At 41.1% G+C, this 24,085-nt stretch overlaps 2 protein-coding genes across 4 annotated transcripts in view; both read left to right on the top strand.

Moving 5' to 3' along the window:
- scai (suppressor of cancer cell invasion) overlaps window positions 1–8,078 on the top strand; it is a 29,804-nt gene extending 21,726 nt beyond the window's left edge. For both annotated transcript variants that reach the window (XM_041960408.1, XM_041960409.1), the window contains exons 16-17: window positions 375–475; window positions 1,479–8,078. In XM_041960408.1, coding sequence (XP_041816342.1) covers window positions 375–475; window positions 1,479–1,625 — 248 coding nt within the window. In that variant the 3' untranslated portion in view covers window positions 1,626–8,078. The remainder of the gene's footprint in view (window positions 1–374; window positions 476–1,478) is intronic.
- A 2,586-nt stretch (window positions 8,079–10,664) lies between these two features.
- Window positions 10,665–23,955, top strand: odf2a (outer dense fiber of sperm tails 2a). Of its 2 annotated transcripts, none has more exons than XM_041959781.1 (19): window positions 10,665–10,769; window positions 11,443–11,559; window positions 11,824–11,937; window positions 12,071–12,253; window positions 12,790–12,977; window positions 13,807–13,948; window positions 14,548–14,670; window positions 15,559–15,633; window positions 15,839–15,910; window positions 16,075–16,191; window positions 16,397–16,582; window positions 16,893–17,002; window positions 17,774–17,909; window positions 18,134–18,244; window positions 18,350–18,613; window positions 19,168–19,268; window positions 19,923–20,085; window positions 21,716–21,841; window positions 21,925–23,955. In XM_041959781.1, exons 1-19 carry the CDS (start codon window positions 10,767–10,769, stop codon window positions 22,093–22,095), a joined length of 2,502 nt encoding a protein of 833 aa, XP_041815715.1. In that variant the 5' UTR covers window positions 10,665–10,766; the 3' UTR covers window positions 22,096–23,955. The 2 variants fall into 2 exon arrangements, with proteins under 2 accessions (XP_041815715.1, XP_041815714.1); XM_041959780.1 differs by having other exon boundaries at window positions 14,545–14,670.
- Window positions 23,956–24,085: the final 130 nt, after the last annotated feature.

The raw sequence follows: 24,085 nt of genomic DNA, 5'->3' as shown, positions 1-24,085 counted from the left end.
TCTGTTTATTTATTTTAAAGGCTAACCTGGTTTTAATCATGGTCAAAGTCATACCTTTCAGTGGTTGCTGTGGGTTACTGCAGTGACCTTTGTTTCATATCATTTCTCATATTTCTCGTTCCTCTGCTGTGAATAAGAGCAAAACAACATCTCCCGGAAAAAATATCTAAAAACATTACTGACATTATTGTTTAGGGCTCCTGATCCTTTTAATTTTTTATTCATCTTTTGATTCTTATTATTTTTTTGTTTGTTAAATTCATGACTCCTTTAGTTAGTGTAGAAAATAGTGAGAAAGACCAGCAATCTAAAATAATTCTCAGTATCTGCTGATCACCAAATCAGTGATGGACCTGTTTCCGCCGTCTCCACAGATCAAGCCTTTTTACAGTTCTTTGGAGACGAGTTCCTTCGGCTGCTGCTTATCCGCTTTGTGTTCTGCTCAGCCGCACTGAGACTGCATAAACTCTTTCGGGTAAGTCGCTGATGCTGTGCTTTTCCCTACAGAAGCTGCATTGTTCATTCCAATACCAAAAATGCATCGTATGATTAAGAGCAGGGTCTGTCCCGGTACCCAGGCATGTGGCGTGGAGCGCCTAACACGCGCCATCAGGCACATAACAAAGTGTGTTTCACTTCTGGAAAATGCCAGCGCACAATACACTTAACCCACACTTGATGCACACTTCTCCTAGAAGCACTTCAGAGCATCTATTCAGAGCTAAGTGAATCCCACAATTCATCACAGTCTGCTGCACTCCACCAGCAGAGGTGCTGCTGGTGATACACCTAAATGCTGGTTGCTGACCACCATCACATCACATCACATCTTTTAAAGAAAGGAAAAGACAGAAATGGTTTTTATCCTGCTACAGTGTTTGATTTTAGAGAGCAGGTCCGGTGATTTGGGTTTTACAAAACCAGAAACAATACAAACAAATACATTTTCACTTTATTAGTTGGGTTCTGGTTTGGCCGGGTCTTTACAGGTAGACTCTTCTTTGGTCAGAGCCGTGGTTCAGTTACTACATTGTTCATTGAGGTTTGCATTACCCAACAGTGACCTTGTTAAAGTTCATGTTTTTTTATTATCTATAGGAATACATTTGATTTGCTGTTAATTAAATCTAAAATAACAGCTAACAATCACCAGAGTTTATTCTGTGAGTTTTCTTGCTGAAGACCAGAACAGTGTTTGCATTTCAGTTAGACGCAAATAAATCAGAAAGCCTGCAGAAACAATAAAATTGCAAGGTATAGGTTTCTATGGCAGTACCAGACATGCTATAAACGGTTGATTTGAACTATTTAACCCCCAAAACCAGCTGTTAAACCCAGTTTTAGTCTGAGACCTGTGTCCACAGTGAAACACCAAACGGTTCATGGCGGCTTGTAGTGACAACAGCTTTCCTTCTAGCTGACAGCATGTTTGTTGTGTCATTAGCGGGACTCAGAGGTGTCTGATGTTGTGCTTGCAGGAGTCCCGGAGCTTCCCAGAGTCCTACCCTGAGCTCCCCAAACAGGACACAGTAGAGAGCAGCCTTCTACAGAAGCATATTTTGGAGCTGGCGACCATGCTGGACGTGCAGAGCCTATTTTGGGATGATTCACTGGAAGCCTACTAGCATCTTCACGCAGGGCGAAGTGGCATACGTGTACATACAGACTCCACTGCCAGAGCCCGCACAGTTCTCTTTCTTTTTTTCTTATTTTTCTTTTTTTACAGGTAATGAAATAACCGATTCAGCACACACGAGTTCATGTCTTTCATTTAACTGTTGCTCGTGGAATCAAATGTAGTGCAACATTAAAATGTTCACGTAGATAAGCCGGAGAGTTTTACATAGTGTAAATTCCCCATTTTGAGTCTCATCGGCTCGCCTCGTAAATATAAGCATCACGTAAGACGTAAGAGTAAACGAACAAGTGAGAGGCTGCAAATAACTTTTCAACTCGTCGTTCCCCATTCAGACGTAGGGTTGAAAGCTGCGGCCTTAACGTCATTCCTCGTGTCAGATAATTGTGACGAAGCTAGCAGTCTTGGTTTTGTGTGTTTTTGTTTTTTTTAAATAATATTTCTCATTGTTTAGAGTGAAGGTTGTGCAAGCCTAAAGGATAGAAAATGGAAAAATCCTGGGAAGCTTCCATGTATGACTTTATCTATCTGTATGAAGGCAGAGCAGGGGGGGGCTGAGAGAGAACGCAGTGCTCTACAAAACCCTTCATATTACAAACGAGTCAACGTTGCTCGCACGTGGAGCTGGAATTAGAAAGATTTCACCAAAAATGTTGCTCTGGATATTTGTATTTGCCAAACAGTGCTTGCTGTACAGCAGCTTAACCTGTAGCAAGCTGAGGTGCATGAGGTCATGTTCTGTTGTGTGTTGTAGGCCCTCATTAGCTGTAAGGATCACACTCCTTTATGTCATTAACCAGCATCTACTACCTTTAATCTTCCATTGTTTTGGCCTTGAGCATTTTCAAAGTGATCGTTATTCCTTTTCCACATCACTGTGCTGTATTTGCATGCAAAAAGGCAAAGAAATGTATCCACTTTGTTCTTTTATTCACAACAAATGGCCTCCAGCTGATAAGGCTATAAAAAGGCTCGTTGATTTTAAATGGCGTAGGGTTGGACGTAAAATTGAGTGCATGCGTTGCATGAGCCTGTACGTCTGTAGTTGAGTCAACAAACGAAGACAATCTAGTTTGAGAGCAGGGGAGATGACTTAGGGAAAAGGCTACGTGGTATGTACACCAACATGTTTTCACAGACATGCACCATTAGGTTTGTTACTTCAACGACTAGCCAACACACCTCTGTAACCTTAATGATGACAGGATCATCATGTGACCTGCCGGTTGTATATGCTGGGTGGAACATCATCGGCTTGCTTCTTTTCAAACTACAGCCAACACCAGTCATTTTACCTGTCCGCCTTTGATCCACTTCTTCAAGCTTCCAGATGCTGCCATCTTTGTCTCTGTTAGTGGAACCACAAAACAATCCACATGCTGTGAAAAGAGGAAGTCTGCTAACCTGCTAATCAAATCCAAATCCCTCACTTGTTGAGTCTGTAGAGGTAGTTTTTGGTGGAGAATGGAGATACACGATGCACTTACCGTTACCTGAAGGTGAAAGTGTTGTTGCAGTGCTGCAGGTCACAGGATGCAGTGTGATATGGGAGGTAGGCAGTGGAGGAGCGCTCAAAATGAACCCAGGTTCTTACTTTGACATGATGAAGGCTATGTTATAGCTAAACCTTTGTTCAGTCAGTCAGTCAACAAAAGAAACTGGTGAGATAGTGATTGAAAGATTTGATTGGGCTTGATCACTAACAAATCTGGACATTTTACCAAGTTTTGAGCTTAAACTAGCAACTAGCATTTCCAGAGGCATAGGGGAAGTGCTTTCTCATTCACTTCATGCATTGTGTGGAAGGAAGCAGCACGTCAGTAGACATCAGTAATCTGTTGTCTCAGAATGACACCTCGCATGTAGCATTACAGTACAGACGTGTGTTTCCTCATTCTTCTACGCTGATAGTAGAATTAAGAAAGCCCAAAGACTTGGTTAGTGGTGTAAAGGTGTGCTTGTTGACTTCAGTGGTCATGAGAACACCTGATGAATTTCCACTATCTATCTTTTAGGTTAAATCAATAGTGTGTAATAGTGAAATCATTTAATGATGTTTAGTTTTAGACAGTTTAGGCCAAAACAAGAAGGTTTTTAGGAGAACATGCTGCATGTTGCATTGTTTCAGAGGGTATGCAGGTTTCTGACATAGTATTTTTACCATTGTAACCTTCATTTTTCTCCCACTAGCAGGGGGGCTCAAAGATGGCAGTGTCTGTCAGCAGGTCTCCATCCAATGCTTTGACCCTAAAAAGGATATTACAAATACTACAGTCACTGAATGGCCAGGACATTGCTGATTTACTGACAAGTAGATTCCTAAAGATTTTGACACCCACCTAAACATTTAGTTCAAGACAAGGTTTTTATCTCCATAATCTACTGACCACTACTGTTCCAAACCTTGCTGTGGCTGATCCCCAGACAATGAACGCTAATTTTCTAAATGACCCTTTGATCTTTAGTGCCAGTCTTACTTGGCACACAAGCCATGTAATTTCTTCTCCTATAAAAGATAATGCTGTCGTTTTTTGTTTGTATTATTTTAAGACCAAAGACCAGAAAAAAAGGGTCAGTCATTTCCTAAAGCAGCAGATTGCTGTAGGTTTTAACAAACGTTACTCAAACAGAAGGAAACATTTGCTGGGGACTAGTTTCAGCGGCGGATTAATCCACGTTTGGTGCTCTAGTGAGTATTTGGAACAGCTGGACAGTGTGTGTAGGATTGAGTCAAAATAAACAGCAGTGTGTGTGTTCATGGTAGTGAAGGAACACGTCACCCAGTGCAACAGTGTGGCTCAGTGATGAGTTTTAGTAGTTTAAGGACAACAGTGGAGCTCAATGGCACAGAAGAAGAAGATATCTCAGGCTGAGATGGCAGTAGATACATTAATTGTTGGTTTGGGACTTTTCATGGGATTTGTGGAAAGTTAGAAAAACATATTATCACCAGCCTTATTCATTAAAAACTGACATTTTTTACCCCAATTCCACAACGGCTCTCAGAATAGCTAAAAGCTAAATTGTCAGTATGTAATACCTTTTTGTCTAGGCTCATAGCCAGGCTTTAAGGTTTGTATAGATGGTTTCATACATTTTGAATGATGCTGAACATTTTAATTAACACTCCACAAAGTAGAAATGAGCTGAAGGCAGGTATGGAAAGTCAGAATGTTTATCAGGTGTTGCCATTGCTGATTTATTTGTGGCACCAGCAGGGGGAGTGATTGCACAGAGCATTGGAGTGATGCTGATACTGAAACCAGCTGACAGTTAACTGCCCTGGACCAAAATGTTCAAGTCATGCAGTGATGCAGGAAGTAGCCAAGCCGGCTGGTCGGATTAAGATTTTTGAATTGACAAAAATCATATGAAGAACACTATTTTTAGTGTTTGTTATATTTATTGACACTGTCAGAGTACGTGTACAGATAATGTAAAGCAATGTTTTTGACACAGACGTGTTTGTTCAGTATTTAGTAAGTCTATAACATGTGTCATGAAAGATGAAGTTGAAATTAGGGAGGAGCAAGATGTTCATGAGGCCAGCTTGTTCTTTGGCCATTTTTCTAAAGATGTTACATTCCAACTTTCCAGAGATTTGAAGAGAAGCAGAGGAAAACTACCACAGTTTCCTCCACTTTTCATTTGTCTGGGAAAGTGAACCATTTCTACATTTTCTTCTATTTTCCTTGTAATATCAACCTCCACGTTCCCTTGTGTTGACAGTTATGACAATTAAGATATTGTAGGCTTGCACTTTATGAAGTTTGATATTGTTATGATCTTGTTTGTTGTGCTTTAGGGAAAAAAAGAGAAAATCCTTCCACATGATTGTTCTTCATGCCAGCCCTTCACACTGGTGACCTTTTTTACAAAGAGTAAAAGTCGTGCGAGTCAGTGATTTCAAGCATTTTCCTATAGGACCTTTTCATCTGCTGTCTCTTTTTTAACAGCTTCTGCCTGAAATGTGTCAAACATATTGGCTGGTTTCTGCAATAACATGTTCTTTTACATGTGTGAAAGAAGTAGAAACTCTGTTTTACAGCCAGCGGTGCTCTAAAACAATGCTGTCAGTGGAGATTACAATGCCAATCACGATTATTACTTTGCAAAGAAAATGAAAAGAAAAAAGACCTCACGTGTTTGGACATCAATCAGGACAGAAGAGGAAGAAGTGAAGAAATGTATTCATTTAAATTGTCAAATATTGCATGTTGACAAGTTTGTACGTTAAGTCTCAAAAACTCATGTTTCTATGTTTATAATGTGTTATTTATGGTGTGTTCCCTGAACTCAAAATCCATGAAAATAGCAAAACTGTGGCCAAATGGCACAAGTAAGCATTATTTATTGGAAAATAACCCCAAACAGTGAAGTGCACTGTACTCTGATCATAATTATAACTATAAAAAGAAACAAATAAACAAGAAAACTTTTAGCTTCTGTTAAGAGCGTTTGCTGCGGTCATGTCGTCTGTGCTTCATGTGTAAAAAGGACCATTAGCACAGTAAAATAGTATGAATTTGAATTTGCTTGAAACAGGATTAAGTATTGTATGAGTGTTTGTTTGAATTTCTTTTTGTTTGTTTCATGTTTTTCCAGTTTCACAGAAGCTACTCAGCAGCATGGTGCAATAGCTCAAACTGATTCTGCATGATGAAAATGGCTTTTCCTGCTTCAGAGCAGATTCTTATAGAGCCTCAGAGTTCCTGGAAGCTGATTCAAGATAACAAGAACAAGATATTAATTTGTGTGAACAAGATATTCAGAAGCTAGTAACTAGCGTGAACTAGATAAGTTGTGTGAACAGATATTAAATTGTGCAAGCAAGATGCTAACTTTTGCTAAGCATAGAACTGCTAGAAACCAGATTGCTTGTGTGAACATGTTAATTTGTGCAAACAAGATATTGACTTGGGAACAAGATATTAATGTATGCAAGCAAGATAACTGATAAACAAGCTCGGTGAACAAGATATTCATTTGTGGGAGCGAGATATCGACAAGATATTAACTTGTATGAGCAAGATATTCATTTGTAGGAACAGCTTATTAAAATATTGTGCAAATGAGAGAAATCTGTGTGAACAAGATATTCACCTGTGAAACAGGATAACTTGTTTAAACACGACAGTTTGAGATTAACAAGATGTGCAAGCAAGATATTCATTTGTGGGAACAAGATACAAAAAATTATGACTTTGTGCTCAGGACATTTTAACTTCTGGGAACAAGATCATGTCCGCAAATAACATTAACGAGATATTAACTTGCGGAAACAAGCTGATAACCTGTGCACACTTTCTATTTGATGGTGTGTGACCATCAGATATTAACATTGATGGCTGATCTACATCATGCTGAGTTCATCCTTTTCTCACAGCCTTATGCAAGGTGGGCACTGTGACAAACCCAAGATATGATAAGGCTTTCTTCTCCCCTCTGCTGCCATCGCCTTTACATATTGTTTTGTATTGGTTTGCCTTCAGAAACTGCTGAATGTTCAAAGATATCTCAAGTGATTCGTGTGCTGGACCTGATTAAGCCTTGTAGGATAAATGTTTCACTTTAATTTGAATCCCTTTTTTTCTTAGTTTGTTTTTTCAGAATTTGGGGTATCAAAATATGCCTATGTTTGCATCCCTGGACCTATGTTGGGGTGTGTTGTCTTTTTCTTATTCCCATGCATAACTTTTCAAACCCAGGTAGATGAGGTGATCCGTTCAAGTTGTTTCCAACAGCTGCGATTAAGTTTTCAAGCAGAAAATATAACATCAGATTTTCGTTGCTGTCCCGCAGAATCCATTTGTTTTTCTAAAGCTGCCACTATGCACTTTGGTCCGACATAGAGCATACATGAAACTTAGACACTTAGAGAAATTAGCAACAGGGAGGATTTGAAGGCCAGTTGTAGGGGTGTGATCTGGTGAGACCGAATCAGTGCTCGCCCTGCATAACCAGCATAGAATCCACTGGAGCACGAGAAGTAAACTTGTTTTTGACATGACAAGCACAAAAGCCACTGCTCCATGTAGTTCACCCACATCCGTGGAGAAGGATGTCGACGCCTCTTGGGAACACATTGCAAATAACTGCCGACTGATCAATCCTGTTTTCTCCCCCAGATATGCAGGGGTCATTTCTACCTTTTTATACTTGTAATAATGTCCAGAAGATGGGTGCAGCCTTCCTTTATAGCAACATGTGTGATCTGCTTCTTGTGAATTTCAGTCAGTGTCAAACTGTCAAATGTACTGTATTTTCCTAAATTTCTGTTTAAAAAATGCACAGATTATTATCTCTGTAAGCAGCATGTTTGTTTAGAATAGAAAGTGCCAAAGATTGGTGTACTCTCACTTTCTCAAGCTTGAGATCAGTTATTGTATCAGATGGGCTTTTTTTCTGTGTTGCCAGATGGAGCCAATAAAGAAAAAGAAAATTTGGCTTCATAAAAGGACCAAACTGTCGTCATTGTGGGACTGGGGTGAATCAATGCGCTGCTTTGTTCTCATTAGATTGTCAAGACAATTTACTCAACTGGTGCACTCAGCAGATTTTTTAATCTATAAAATCTAGCCAAGTTTTAGTTTGACCTCTAGAACTTGAATTCAGTTGATAACAATAAAAGTTCTTAAGAACAATCCCTATCCACAGTCAGTGTATTACCTACTGTAGATTGTGGTCCTCACACTAAACTGGGGAGTTTAGAGAAGCTGACAGGAGTACCAGCACAGAAGGAAAGCATATTCTATCCACCTGAAAAAGGCCCATCTAAAATAATAAACATTAGTTTAGGTGTGTGCTGTATTTAGAATATTTTCAGTGTTTTATCTTACCATCAAACAACTTCTTCCTTTGAAACTACCATAAACAGGACTCCACGCACTGGTCCACATCACTGCTCAACAAACCAGATAGACACTTTCTGAAGAGCACTGCTGTTCTCAACCATCAGGGAATATAGCACTAAATACCTAGAAATAAATGAAACGATTTACCAAACAACCAGTAAATAAATGCAGTTTTCCACAGAGGTTTCCTCCCTCTTCTGTTCAGTGTCCACCTGTGGAAGATCTTCGTCTGTTTATTCTGGCTCATTAAAATGTCCTTTTGTCTCCACAGTGACACACACATGTCAGTACAGTAGGGCCTACATGATTTATGGATTCAAACCCAGTGAAACTATACCTCTTTACTATACTTTCTAGTTTCGGAATTTTATTTTGAAAGTTCTTAGCGGAAGTGTTGGTATGTTGTCATGTCCGCCTTGAAATCAGAGAGTTCACGGTCCTCCAGCGTCCTCCAGCGCTCACAGTGAGGAATTACAATTCCATATTTCTCAATGAGAATGCTACTATGATATTAATACTGTTAATTCTTTTAATGTATTCCAGTTCAATGCTAATTTTTAATTTTATCTAATATTCATGTCATACACTGTACCCTGAACCATGTATTCTTCCTCAATGCTGTTTTATTTTCATTATCCTTCCATCCCACCACACTGTGAAGCTGGAGAACCATCAACTGGCCGAGCACCTGAATGTGTTTTACTGCAGGTTTGATAAGCTTCACCCCTCACCCACTCCAGCTGAGGCATCAAACAACCATCTGCACCCCCTGCCACCCACTGACCCCCCACCTTCACTCAGGATCTGTGAGCAGGATGTGTGTCAGCAGATCAGGAAAGCACACAAACCCATCCAGTTCACTGTGCCAGCCTCGAGCAGTCAGTGGATCACAAACAGCAGGTGAGGCTGGGGAAAATCTCATCCAGCGACCGGACCATCAGCAGTGGAGCCCCCCAGTATGTACTCTCCCCCCTGCTCTTCTTCTACACAAATGACTGCACTTCAGGAGACTCGACTGTTAAACTCCTGAAGTTTGCAGACGACACAATGGTCATCCGCCTCTGCATACAGACAGGATGTTGAACAGCTCGGCCTCTGGTGCAGTCAGAACAACCTGAAGCTGAACACATTCAAAACTATGGAGAGACGACAGTGGACTTCAGGAGAAGCCCCCCCAACACTGCCCCCCACCACCATACTCAACAGCACTGTGTCTGCTGTGGAAATCTTCAGGTTTCTGGGATCCACTGTTTCCCAGGACCTAAGGTGGGCCTCCAACTTAGACTCCGTCATCAAAAAGGCCCAGCAGAGGAGGTAGTTCTGCACCAGCTCAGGAAGTTCAACCTGCCTCAGGAGCTGCTGATCCTGTCCTACTCTGCAACCATCCAGTCTGTTCTCTGTTCATCTGCCGCTGTCTGGTTTGGATCAGAACAGGAACCGACTCCAATGGTCAGGACTGCAGAGGAAATCACAGGTGCCAAAATGTTTACAGTTTAGGACTGAAACACTCCCAAAGTCAGGAAACAGGCAGGAAGCATCACTGCAGACCCATCACACCCAGGACACAGCCTGTTCCATCTCCAGCACTCTGAGCACCAAAACAACCAGATAGAAGAGCAGTTTCTCTATCTCTCTTTTCGTTTTATTTTAAAAGTCTCCATCGCAATTATTAGTACGATTTTGTGCGTAATTTGATACTGATAGTTGGTGGTTTAAGGAGTGAGAGAAGACTTAATGGTTCTTCGTCGCCCTCCAATGGCCACGTGGAGGTATGACAACATTACGTTAAATTAGACGTTAGAGAGGCTTCTCCCTTCGATTCAGGTAATGATTTAGGTGTCAGTTAAACGCGTGGTTTAGTTTGTGTGTATTCCCAAACAAACGAGCAGCAATTTAAAGCGGATTAAAAGCAGCCGGTTTGGTTGGCCGTTTAGTAGTTCGCGTTCAGTGCCTTTTTCTATATAACGACGTGTACTCGAAAGGCGGATCATTCTTTACACATTGAGTATCTTTGATACTACGATAGCTTGTTGGGGTGAGGGTGTTGCTAAGGAACATTAAAATGTCTCTGGTCCAATCACTGTTGGAGAAAGATATCACGTGCTTCAAATTGACCAACCAGAGAGAATTAGCGTCACTACCTGTTGAAGTTTATCCCAGCTTCCAGTCCAACAGACTTTTGTGTTGTCCTACTTATTTTGCCTGCTAAAGAGAAAACGTCTTTCTTCTAATGAAATATATTTTCAAGTCTCGACCGGTATATTTTAGTTTCTCACATGGTAAGGCGGAGAGTTTCTTAGTTAGTTGCAGGCTAGAAAGGCTGCTTTCAGGGTTAGCTTAGTTGTGGCTAATGTCAGGACAATGTATAACGTTACTTTAAGCTAAATTAAGGTGTGTTTTGATGTTTCATCTTAAGGACTGATATACCCACCGTAAATCGTCTGAAAACGTTGTTAGGTTGGAATTGTTAGCTTTGTTTATTTGGAATTGGAATTACTATTACTATGAATGGGATTAGCTAGTGTTTGCTACTATATTCTATTTTATTTTCCCTTCTAGTTTTTGAATAATATAGTCCACAATAGTCAATTACGAGGAGATTAAATTACAAAAAAAAATACAAAAGACATTTAAAAGTATGCAGAATAGACTTTAAAATGCCCATTCTTCCTTATTTTTCCTGTAAGATTCTGTACATTTGTGTCCTTATCCCTCCTTGACATGGTAGCAATTATACCCGCAGTAACTGTAGCTAAGTTACTACAGAAATGTTAACCGCCGTATTGTGTAGTTGCGTATGGAATCATTCTCCTGTCCTCCCACATACAGAACACCTTGAAGCCATTCCTCCTGCCCCTTTCCTTCAGATCTTGTCATTATCTTAGCACAGATTTCTGGTAAATTCTGATTTGTTGACTTGGTTGGAGACACTAATCACCTACTGTTTCACAGAGGAAAGCAATGAGAAATCGGTCAAGCTCACCTCCAATTCATGTGCACGTGAATGACACCACACCGGTCCATGTGCACGTGAAGAGCCAGAGGATGAGTCCTGCCAGGACTCCTCAGGTTAGAGATTGGCTTTGCTTATCACATAAGACATGTCATTTGTTTTTACTTTTTTCAATTATTTTAAATTGTACATATGAACATTTTGAAGATATGTATCTCCTCGATCATATCATTTTTTTCCTCTCAGAAATTAGGAAATCTTGTGAAACTCATTCCTGTTCATAGTACACACCTGTTCTCACACGATGTAGTCACTATGCAGCATAGACAGGCCTGATAGATGCCAATGACATGCTGCTGCACACACTCTGTGTTTTAAAGGGGAAGGCCAAGGCGTACAGAGGAAACCTCCTTCCTACAGCCAAGGTCAAAACTCGAACGCCATGGATTCCACCAGGAAAGGCCTCCTTACGGGAGGCTTCATACAAGTGGGAGGTAATGCATCTTAAAGGAAAAGTACACCTAAATCACATCCTCATTGTTATTAGAAGATTGATTTTGTTTCAGCATTGTAAAAACTTCCTCTCGGCAAAAATGTAGTGTTACTGAAAGTTTCATTTGCACCAAGGGGCCAACACACCGCCTTGAGATCACACCACCGCTCCCTGAACCAGAACCTGAACATTCCCAGTCTGCGCTGCGATTGGCTGACCTCACATCAGAAGAAGAGGAAGGGCTGCACGGACAAATCAGCCAGTATGAGAGGAAGATTGACAGCTTACTGACTGAAGTCAGCTCTCTGAAGAATGAGGTAAGTTTCTCCTTGGTTTCCACTTTGATCTGAGCAGGTCTGCATCACTTATCAGGCTTAAATCCATAAACAGATTTGACTTTATATTGGCCTCTCATCTGCATTTTTATTTAAGACCTTATTGATGTTTTATTGTTTGTGTTTAAGCAGACAGTGACTTGAATGGACTCAAATTATTATTTAACATAATTTATTAGAAAGATGATGATCGATGATATATTGTGAATGAATAAAAGTCCTGAATCAAGAATAAATACTTTGTTTTGTTTGCTATGACATGAGTTATTGTGTGTAGATTTAAAAAATAAATGTAATCAATTTTAAATAAAATGTGAAACTGTCAGTCTTGCTGGGGATATTACCGGTGAAGCACACAGACCACTGACGTGAGTTCTGTACGGATCCGTTCAGAAAATTATTCTGGGATGGACTACAGGTTTAAGATCTCTGCACTGATCGTACCCATCAGTCCCCAAAGACCCCAGTGATATATTCCTTGTGTGTGTCTGTCCACTTGTACATCTGTTTGCTTGCAGGTGGAACTGCGGAAGAAGGAGCAGCTGCTGGAGCGTCGGTCGGAGCAGCTGAGTGTCTCCCAGCGGGTGATCGCTGAGCAGGAGGAGGAGCTGGCTGAGGTGACCAAAGAACTGGAAGAGACTGAGAGGGAGAACACACGATTGCGGCAATCCATGGAGAAGATGCTGGAGGAGACCGACTACAACAGGCAAATATTATACTTAACACATCTACAGTGCTTCATATGAGAAAGGGTGGACAGGAAGTACAATCAATGAAAAACACTTCTTCTTTTTCTTGTACTTTTAACTTTTTGGAATTTTGGTAAGGCTAGCCAGGGTAAATAGCTTATAGATCAGTATAGATAGTTATGTAACAAGAAATTCAAAGAGCAAAGCATACAGGCTTTACTGAGGAACAAATGTCCCGATGTCATGAGCCATGAAACACATTGTTTTTGGGCAAATGTTGTATCAGTCTTTAACTTAAATCTTGATGGGAGAAAAGCCAAGTCTGCACAGTGTTAAGATACAATAGATAAAAACCAGACAGACAGATTTAGTGTCTGGTTTTCAGTCCTGTCCCAGTGACTCAGAGCCATGCTAGCTTTATTTAGCCTTTTGGAAATGATTTTACACCTGGGATGTAGAATAGAACAAATGGTGTGTGAATCCAGGGTCAAAATATTCAGGACAAAGAAGAGCTGCTCTGTATGATGCCTCTCCAGTCGAAAGAAGGTTAGAATTTAGATCCTGTTTATCTTTACCCTGAGGGCAGATTAAAGGAACATCTGATTTAATTGTTTTCCTTTCATATTTGTCCTCTGTTTTGTACTCTATTATATTTTTTTCTGATTTTACATTTTCTTCTCCCATCATCTGTTTAAAATCACAACAGGCCGCTGCAAACACTTCGATCAGATATTATCTCTATAGAATCTCAATAACAGCAACAATAGGAACCACAAGAATAATAGTTTGATAATAGTGAGGCAAAGTTTATGTGCCAGTGCACTTGTTCCTTTCTTGTCCTTGCAGATTAGACGGGGACAGTGTGCAACAAGACAAAGATGCTCTTCTCAGGAAACTGATGGAGGCTGAGGAGGATGGCACAGCGGCTGCAAAGCAAGTCTCTGCCCTGCGAGAATCTGTTTCCAAACTGTGTGGTTCGAGTGGCAGTGTGAGTACTGACTCAATATTTGGCCTCGTTATGTGCCCTGTCAGGTCCAACATTCTCTAGAAACCTGACAACTCTAGAAAGCTGCAGGCTGGATCTGCTGCAGCGCATTTAGCGCATTAAGTGAAATAAGTTCTCATCTCCTTTTTACAGTTTTTTCACTAAAGACATATTTTGGGGCTCCGTGTGTTGAGAGACTGAGGTGTATGCTGCAGCCTATGAAATATTTGGCACTGGTCCTCATTTAACCAATTTTACTTGACAATGAAAATATATTAGAGCGTTCTTCAAGGCTTGGTGGAATTCCTTCTCCCATGTACTGATGATTTTATCAGTGTTATATTCATCCAGCCTCTAATAAACAGGGAAATACATTGTAATATTTGGAGTAAGAAAAAAAAGTTGTCAAGAGGGCTCCTAGCATTTTTATCATCAGGAAACTTGCAGATAGTTCAAATAAAATGTTTAATGTGCAAACATACTAAAAGATTATGAGGCAGATATTCCACATTTAACCTGAAGCTGCAGACAGGACAGTCGTGTCTTCAAACAAGTCTCTGTTTGTCTCAACTTCTTTGTCTTTCTGTTTGCTGGTGAAGAAGCTGTCTGGCTCTGAGCCTTCAGTCTTGGCTCGTCAGAAGGAGCTGTTGCTACAGAAACTGGAGACATTTGAGGCCACAAACAGAACTCTGAGGCACCTTCTCAGAGAGCAGCATGGATCCCAGGTACTGTGTGTGATGCATCTTCAAAACACTGTCTGCTAACACACCAGTGAGTCAAGTGAGCACTCTGGTCTTTTGAATTGAATCTGATTTTCTCTGTATATTCTGTGTGATCGGCCACAAATACATTTCTGTTCCAAGTTTGAATGTCATGGTGCCTTTAGGGGAAGAAATTTCAGATTGCTAAAAAACATGGAAAATCCATAATAATAACTAGATACTGAACTAGAAAATGCTCTCAGACCTCCACCAAGGAGTCAGTCAGTGCTTAATACAAAACCTACAGTTCAGCTACCATTGAATGAGTCCTTAAATTAACTGTCAGGACGGACTGGGCCTCTTCCTCTTCATTTCATTAATATTCTGCGGGCCGGATGGGAAGCTTTGGCGAGCCACGTGTGACCTGCAGGAAAGTGTTTGACAATATGGGCTGGTTCCAGATTGACTTGCCATTCTGAGAAAAATTGTCTTGGATTAAGGGAACTGCTGCATCAAACCAATATTTTGTCAAATTTATTAGAATTTTAGTTGAGAAATCGATTATGGATAAGTGCAAACAAACCTGAGGGGAATGAGAACTTGAAAGTAGGTCTTGTTCTTATTTTGCATGCCCTTGTGTGTCCACCTTTTGAGCTGCTGGAACTGCAAATTTCTCTTTGGAGATGAATAAAGTATCTTTCTATCTATCTATCTATGTGTGTTTTTGGCTAAATATTTCCATAAAGATAAACCTACATTGTTCTCTGACAGTTGACATTGATATTGTGTCATGTTGTTCACGCCTGCTCCCAAAATAATTGTCTTGTGGGATTGTCAGCAGAAATTTACAGTAAATGTTTATTCAGCAGAGCGACTAACTTTCCTGTGTGCTGGTGGACTGTTTTTGAGCAGATGGAGTCAATCCGACTGTCAGAGCAGAAGGATGCATTACTTAAGAGGCTGGCAGACACAGAGGCAGAAAATGCTGTAAGTTTGAAAGATGCCTACTAACTCTACTTCATTTCAGTTTAATTTGCCTAAATGTTTAACATTTTTCCTTTCATTCAACAGGCTGATACCTATCATTTGTTTTTTCCCCATGTATTGTGTCTGCTTTTTATCTTGTAAAACACATCCCCCTGTTTATAATGTGCTCTATAAGTGAAGCCTGCCTCGCCTTTTACTTCTGCAGCATTTTGTGGTGAAGCTTCAAGAGAAAGACAGAGAGGTTGATCAACTTTCCAAACTTCTGAATACTGAGAAGGTACGGTGATTGCAGCTGTTCGTAGTTTAGATGCCACAGCTCTGTCAAACTGTCTCAAACAGGAATCCGAAACAAAGAAATATCTTGCTGAGGCATTTAATCCTTTAGTTGTGTAGATCAAAGCAGAATAACCATGTAAATTCTGCTGAATTTTGGAAATGCAGGACAACGCCAAGAGCACAGCTGATTTGTCCAAGAATCTGGAGACAACAAGAGCACATTTACAAGGACAGCTGCGCAGCAAAGAAGCTGAGAACAACAGGCTTACTGTGCAGATAAAGGTTTGTCATGGTCACATGCCATTATGTTGTGTAGTTATTTGTCGTTGTTTGTGTTGTATATTAAGACTATTTACTTGGTAAATGAAGTGCTTTTGTCACCTAGGCCACTGCAGCAATATTTCTTAACTGCTGTTTGACACTCTGCTGTACAAATTGAAACCGAATCCAGCTGCAATCCTTGGTCTTGTCTTTTCCCTTGGTTCAGAACCTGGAGCGAGCCGCCAACCAGCAGAAAGCGGAGATGGAGCATCTGACGGAACAGCTGGCGAAGCTGAAGCAGCAGGCCAGTGCAGACCGAGACGATCTGAAACGAGCCACACGAGCCCAGAAACAGCGAGCGGAGCGCAGTGAGGGTACTGCAGGCCAGCTGAGCGTCCAGCTGCTGAACATGGTAGGACTGTGTCACAGAGCAGGCAGGCTGCTCTGCTACAGAGACATACAAGACACAGGCATGTGAGGTCCATATACAGTAATGACTGGTAACATCCTCACTACATACATTTGTCAATCATTAGAGTGGTGGCCATATTTTAAAGAAACACTTATTCAGTGGTGAACTGCTCTTTTATTCCTCTTGGCATGCTTGTGTTGTGCTACAAGCCACATCACACACATCTACACTTCTTTTGCATCGGTGCCTGTAACACAATCAAGCAAAAACATTCCACAGTGACCAAGTGGTTTTTGTTTCTATTCAACAGGAGAAGCAGGTGGCAGAAGCATTGTCAGCAGCTGAGAGCTGGCAGAGTCGCCATGCCCAAGAAGTAAAAGACAAGAGTAAACTGGAGATTGAAGCGTCGCTGTTGAACAGGTAACTGCAGCTGTTACAGCTTTAGCTACAGGCGAGTTTAAGTGTCTGTCGTTATGATAATCAGATACCAGAACCAGAGACTTGGCACCAGTTTAATTTTGCATGGAGGACGTATTCCTTTCAGCTGAAAGACAGTTAAATAGTGGCTTGCCAGCGGAGTGACAACTCTGGAAAATAATGAAATAATCCAATAAATCTTCATTAAAACATTTTCCAGCTTTATGTGAGGCTTTCAGATGTGAAATTGGCAACCGTGCTGCAGTCACAGTCAGACAGACATTAAAATCAAGTCAGATGGGCCTGGACCGCACAGGAATTTCATTTGTGCCGAACAGAATATTCAAAATAATTGAGAGTTAATGAATGTGACATGTTTTCTTACTCACTCATACATGTCACTGGAGAAGGCATCTGTCTGTATGAGTGGTTCTTGAATGAGGCCCATTTTATTGACGCACCAAGTCATCAGATTTCGTAACCATGCCAACTGGGAGACGCCTAGCAGCTGTTTTATCCACCCAATTCCTGTAATAATCCACTGAGCAATCTGACTGATGGAAAGTGTGTTGAATAATGCATGGGCTTCTAAGGTCATGAAATCAGTCTACCGGCTGCAACTGGAGAAAGAATGTGACTTTATGAGACGAAACGAAACCCCAGTGAGAATTTATTTTTAAACTGTGTCATACGAAGAATTCGTCAACCAGTGAGAAGTCAGCCACTTTAAATACATGAACGAAAATATGACAGCTGTCGTGTAATGTGATGCAGCCGTATAACAGAGCTGATGGAGCAGCTGCACAGTGCGGAGGATAAAAGCCGAGTGGAGAGAGAAGCCCTGCTGGATCACCTGCATGCACTGACCACAGAGATCACTGCTTCTAAACTGGAGAACCAATCCCTCAAGGTGAAAACACCCAACCGTCCACAGAGAACTGTAATTCACTTTACACTGACAACACCTAACCAGACCTTGCCCTGATCAGCATTTCTAAATATCTGTCATGCTTTTGCATCTTGGATAATGCTCTTGGAATCCCCATTTTTCATTCTGACAGACTTACATATATTTATATTACATTAGGAAGATGGACTGTCCTTTTAATTTAGTAAACTGTGTGTTCCTGTCAGGTTACAGCATCTGCAGTGGAGGAGAAACTGGCCTTGTCTCAGTCAGAGCTCCAGCAGGTCAAAGCTTCCATCAAGCAATATGAAAGCCTGCTGGACAGCTATAAGATCCAGGTATGTGAAGCATAGTGCACTTCTAAGAATGCAAAGGTTTAGAAAGACGATTTAGGTCCCATGGATGCTGTTAATGTTCATGAAGAGTTTGAACCCGCCACACAGGTTGGAAAAACCCGGGCCGAGGCAGACGAGTACTGTGCTCGGCTGGCTCAAGCGGAGCAGGAGGCCCAGGCGGTGCGGGGCGAGCTGGAGCAGGAGATCGAGGGGGTGCGCAGGGACCTGCTGAGTCGGCTGACAGAGCTGGAGCCTCTGCCTGAAGCCCTACGACGCTCTGAACTCCAACTGCAGGAGGCTCAGGACAGAGAGCGCAGTCAGGAGAGACGCAGCATGGAGCTGAGCACGACCGTGACTGATCTTCGCATGAAGGTCACCACCGTCATATACATAAAAGCTTAAGTTCCCATTACAAAATAATCAATAAAATACCAAGCTAAAGTTCCAATTGTACAATGAATCAAATAATACTATTGATTCTGAGAAAACTTACTGACATTTAAATTTGTTTTTTTTACTGTGCTAATTAGAAAGTATGCACTGCACATTTAGCACAAACAGAGGTTTTCTTTTTTTATCTATAACACCAGGAAATATAATAAGTGATAAGAAGTCATAGGATTTATTGGAAATGTACATTGATGTTGCAACCATATGTCCTTTTAAAGTGAATTGTCCATTAAACAGCCGACAAACACATTGGTTTTTTTAAATTTTGAATTACAGTAGCACTAAAAACAGCAGTGGGGAGCAGTGGGGTTGAGGCCATTATTAATCTCCAACAAAGTTAATAATAAGGGTTAAGTTTTGCAATTAGTTTATTTCAACTGGAATATGTAACTGGAAGTAACATACCAATCTAAGTAGGAAACCAAATACTTGGATATAAAGTCATCTGATAAGAGACTTGTCCTATGTCGTATTAGGTGGAGACCCAGGGCAGCCAAATGGAGCTTCTAAGACAGAAGAACAAGGTGCTGCTAGACGAGAACAGACAACTACAACAGCAAGCGGAGAGTTTGGAAAGGTCGGTCACCACTTCTTCTTTTCTACACTCGATACTTTGTCCAGACTACGGGTTTCTGACACTGACGTGCCAAATTGTTTATTACACAGAATCATCTGCGAAGTTGTCTTTGGAAGCTGTTTGGAAAAGGCCAACAACTTCCAAAAAAAAATACTTGGCAGGTGATTGGATGAACCATGGAAAGTGAACGCATCACCTGATCTAAAAACATGTATATGTATCATGTCGTTGTGTTCAGATTTGACTGAAATATGACTTTTTTATGCATATTACAGCAGTCTGCCACTACATTTGTTAAAGTACTGTAACTTCCTCCATGTCTCTGTGTCACTGCTGACCATGTTGTTGTGCGACCACTCTACATTAACTGTCTTCCTGTTGTTTTTATAACACCAACATATAAGATCAGATCAGATCAGATAATCCTTTATTAATCCCACAGCGGGGACATTTGCAGTGTTACTGTAGCAAAGGGGATGGTGTGTGTGGTCTACTGGGAGCAGGAAGGACAGACCTGCGGTGTCTCTCCTTCACACACCAGGGTTGAAGCAGCCTGTTGCTGACGGAGTGCGTTCAGACTGTCCTGCTGAGGTGGGACATGTTCGTCATCTATTTATTGTTGTTGTTGCTTTCTGTTTTTCTGTCATCTCACAGGAAGCTAGAGGAGGCTGGCAGTCAGAACAGCGACCTGTTGGCGGTCATTGCGAAACGGGAAGACACCATCCACAGCAATCATCTCCACCTGGAAGACAAGACAAGGGAATGTTCCCTGCTGAGCCGAAAGCTGGAGGAGGCCCTGGATGACGCTCGCCAACAGGTCGGAAACTGACAACAGCTGTTAAACCTTGGTCATACAAAGCGAAAGATCATCATTAGCACTACATCAGGAAATGTAGCGAGACCTCTGCATTGACACAAAGAGCCAGGCAGACGCAGAGGTTCACAGGGTGTACACCAAAAAAGTTGAACCTAAGCTACTCTTTCCCCTTTTTTTTTGTTTTTTTTTCTGTTGTTTTTTTCTTTTTTTAAGCAGTACTGTTTTCGGTCTGAACAGCCACTTACACTTGGTGTCCTTAATAAACATGGTCTTCCTTGCTGTCCTCCTCTGTGTCTCCCTCATTGTCCACCGCTTCAGCTTCCTGAAAGGTAGATGATGAAGACGCACCTCCCAATCCCTGGTTGAGCCTCCGATTTGTCCACAGGTCAACAGCTGACTTTGGGTCAAATGTCTCTGTGGTGGTCTTTAACTGTGAATGTGCGTCAGGGCTGAGAGAGGAGTGTGTGACAGACGAGATCTGCACTTGTTTTTTTATTATGTTGAGATGTTAGAATCCCCTCTCACATGCTGCCCTGCTCAAATGTAGTTTGAGAGACAGTTTAACCACCTTGTTGATGTTTGATTGCTTGTATTCACTATTTGGACCAAGTCTTACCCAGAGGACACTGCCAGGCATTTTCCTGCTGGCTTTGAGTGCATCCATTGTCTCACAATGGAGTCTCAGTCTCAGTGAAGTCAGCTTGCAAGATTGTGTTTGAGATGTCCTCTGATCCTTCAAAGAGCAGCCCCAAAATTCAGCAGGCTGCTTTACTCTTAACTTCCCACTGATCTGATCATGATATCGCCTGTTACTAATGAATCTGTTTACCTGTGGAATGTTCCAAACAGGTGTTTTTGGGGCATTCTACAACTTTCCCAGTCTTTGGTTGCTCCTGCCCCAACTGGTTTGAAACCAAACCAAATTGAGATTAAGCATATATTTACGAAAATCAGTGAAGTTGAAGTAAAACAATATATATTTTCTTTGAGCTGTTTTCAATTGAGTATATGGCAAAAATGTTCTAGCATTCCATTTTATTTATGTTTGACACTGCATCATAACTGTTTTTGAGGGTTTTGGGCCTGCATGTTAAGCCTTATGAAATGCTTGGAGGAAGACATTACACAGAGCTTGCCGTTGTTCTTCATTCAACTGGTTTTGCCATTTAACAAGGGGAGACTGGACTTTTCATCCTGACTAGCTTATTTGTTAGCAGTAGCTTGTGCCACATTTGTGGGCTCCTTGCTCTTTTTGTGTCAAATCAAATAATGGGGGATTGAAATTCTTTGGGCCTGTAGAAAAAGACAGCCGTTTTGTCTGCTAGATGCGGATGTGAACGACATATCCTGTGGATGAGAAATATGTATTAATGAGCCTTCGTCTTCTACATATTTACACACTTTGGGTGGACATTGTCCATTTTATAACTCAGACCCCATTCAGTTGCTGCCTGGTACACAAAGGCATGTTTTGAATCAACTGGACGCTCAACTTTTCTGATTTTTGTCACACACGTGTGCCTGTGTACCAGTCATGCGCACCCCTGTGTATAGGGCTATATCAGTTATGTACTATTTTTCTCCCACTGTTGGCCATTAATTGAGTCTAATGTTTCACATTTATCTCCAGATGTCAGAGACAAGAGAACGTGCTGTCACCAAAGAACGCTCCACCCAATCCAAGATACTGAACCTGGAGACCCAACTTAGCAAAACTACCTCAGAAATAAGCCAATTGCGACGCAGCAAAGAGGAGGTAAAGGCCACCTATAAGTGTGCTCTAAATGTATGTATCAGCTGTGTCAGTAGGTCTATAAGATGTGTGTTTATGATGTTCAGGTGGAGCGGCGGTACCAGAGCCGACTGCAGGACGTGAAAGATCGTCTGGAACAGTCAGACAGCACCAACCGAAGCCTGCAGAACTACGTCCAGTTCCTCAAAGCCTCTTATGCCAATGTGTTTGGAGACTTGGCCCTCAGCAGCTCACTGCGTGCCTCCTCACCCACTTGACTGTTATTGGTTCATTATATGCACACATTCCAAAACAATACTGTAGGTGGAGCATGTTCCTTTTAGATTTGCTAACAAGAGCTGGAGGAAGCAGTATCTTGGCTGCTAGTGTGACTTTTAGAATGTAAGACTTGTTTCTCTAAGGATTTATTTAGAACTGAACTGGTATATAATAAAGTGAGGCATTGGATTAAAAAACTCACAGAAGTATTGAAATGCTTAGATGTAGGATGTAAAAAAAACAACGAGTGGAACAGCAACTCCTAGCGGTTGTATCCAAAACCATAAAACACCGTAACAGACAACAATACGTGCTGCTTAGACCCCTTTCAACCACTTCCACGGATTTAACCCAGAGACACTGAGAATCAGGATAAGAACCAGAATAGTTTGAAAGATTCTATAATCACATGTGAACTGCACTCAAAGGGCCTTCAAATTGATAAGAAGGCATTTGTTGGAGATCTTGAAGACTAAATTATTAGTCAGCATCTTTCACATAGCCAGGCTTATTTTACCAGATTCTTTAATCCACTACATGCATTTCGAACAGCTTGTAGTACTTTTAACATCGGTTATGAGTTGAGAGGAGACGAGGGCTTCACAACTTCTCAAGCATAAAGCAAATTCTGACACTGACATGTTAGATTGGTGGTGATGAAGGATGCGTAATGCAAATTGTGCAAGTATAATGAACCGTCTACAGCCAAGATCTCACCTCAAATTTTGAAACTGTTACAGATGTACATCTAAAATGCCCATCTGCGCATTTGTAGTGTACAAAACGTGGTTGCTTCATGACCAGTCTGACTGAATACCTGTTGGCATAATAAAACCAAAATGTCTTACTATGTAAAGGCAGACACAACCAACATTATGTTATGTAGCTTTTCCATGTTTTGGATACTCAAGCGATGCTGTGAACAACAGGGATTAGAGCCAATAATGCAGTGCAGGCACAAGGGGTCTGATATACCCTGATGGCATGCTCGGAGTTCGATGGTTCCCACGAACTGCACTAAGTGACTGTAACCTGCGGCCCTTCATCTAATCGGCACGCTCTTACTGCTTCCCTCACCATTCCTTACCATACAATATCATCGGAGTGCTTGTAAAAACAGTTTTGATATGTAGAGCTAATTTGGTCAAGCAGTAGCAGGCAGGCGCTAATGTTGCTGAGGCCAATAAATGGAGCCTTACAGTGTTGACACACTGAACAATGGCTGCTGATGTTCAAAGTGTTTGTTCTTGAAGACATTTTGTACTCGCTGTTTTTTTTTGTTTTTCCTATATTTTCTATGATTTCGTCTGAATGTTTGATCTTCCAGACCAAACATCAGCGTCAAGCATCATTGTATTTCCAGGTGCACTGGTTACTGTTACTTTTGATGGCTCCTTGTGGTTTTTTAGATTGAATGTTGGCTTCAGAAATGTATGATTGGTAACTGAAGTCAGTTTGTATTTTTTTCATGCCAAAAACAATAGAAATTGCTCACTTTCTTTCTCAAAACTACACTGTGTATTTATAGATACATATATATACATATACATACTGTATTTTACTGCTTCACACTAAAACTATGAGTTTGTTTTTTCTACTTAACTCAGTATCCAAGCCATCCTTAACACATGCACTTAAATGCGTCTATGATCTTTGATTGTGTGAAGCTCGTTGGTGCTATCGCTGTCCTTTGGCTGGTACAGGACGGTGTGTGTCAAAACTGTTATTTTGGGTTTACAGTTCCACAACATTAGCAGAGTTAATAGTTGTTGCTAGTGATTTGTTTCCATAACAGTTTCATAGAGTGTATTTAATAACTGAATCATTGATATCCAGTATGAATTACTTAAAAGTGGCAATAAAACAACAAAATGTTTTGAACCTGAGTCAGACTGACTGAAGATTGACAGTGCCTGTGCTGTTTCCTCAACTCTCATTTTCTACATGTCATATAGTGTCACAACATTTTGGTAGTGGCTCATTGACATA

This window comes from Chelmon rostratus, chromosome 19 (genome assembly GCF_017976325.1).
Source record: "Chelmon rostratus isolate fCheRos1 chromosome 19, fCheRos1.pri, whole genome shotgun sequence".
Lineage (NCBI taxonomy): Eukaryota > Metazoa > Chordata > Actinopteri > Chaetodontiformes > Chaetodontidae > Chelmon > Chelmon rostratus.
The sequence above is the reverse complement of the archived record's forward strand: the minus strand, read 5'-3'. Positions and strand labels throughout refer to the sequence as shown.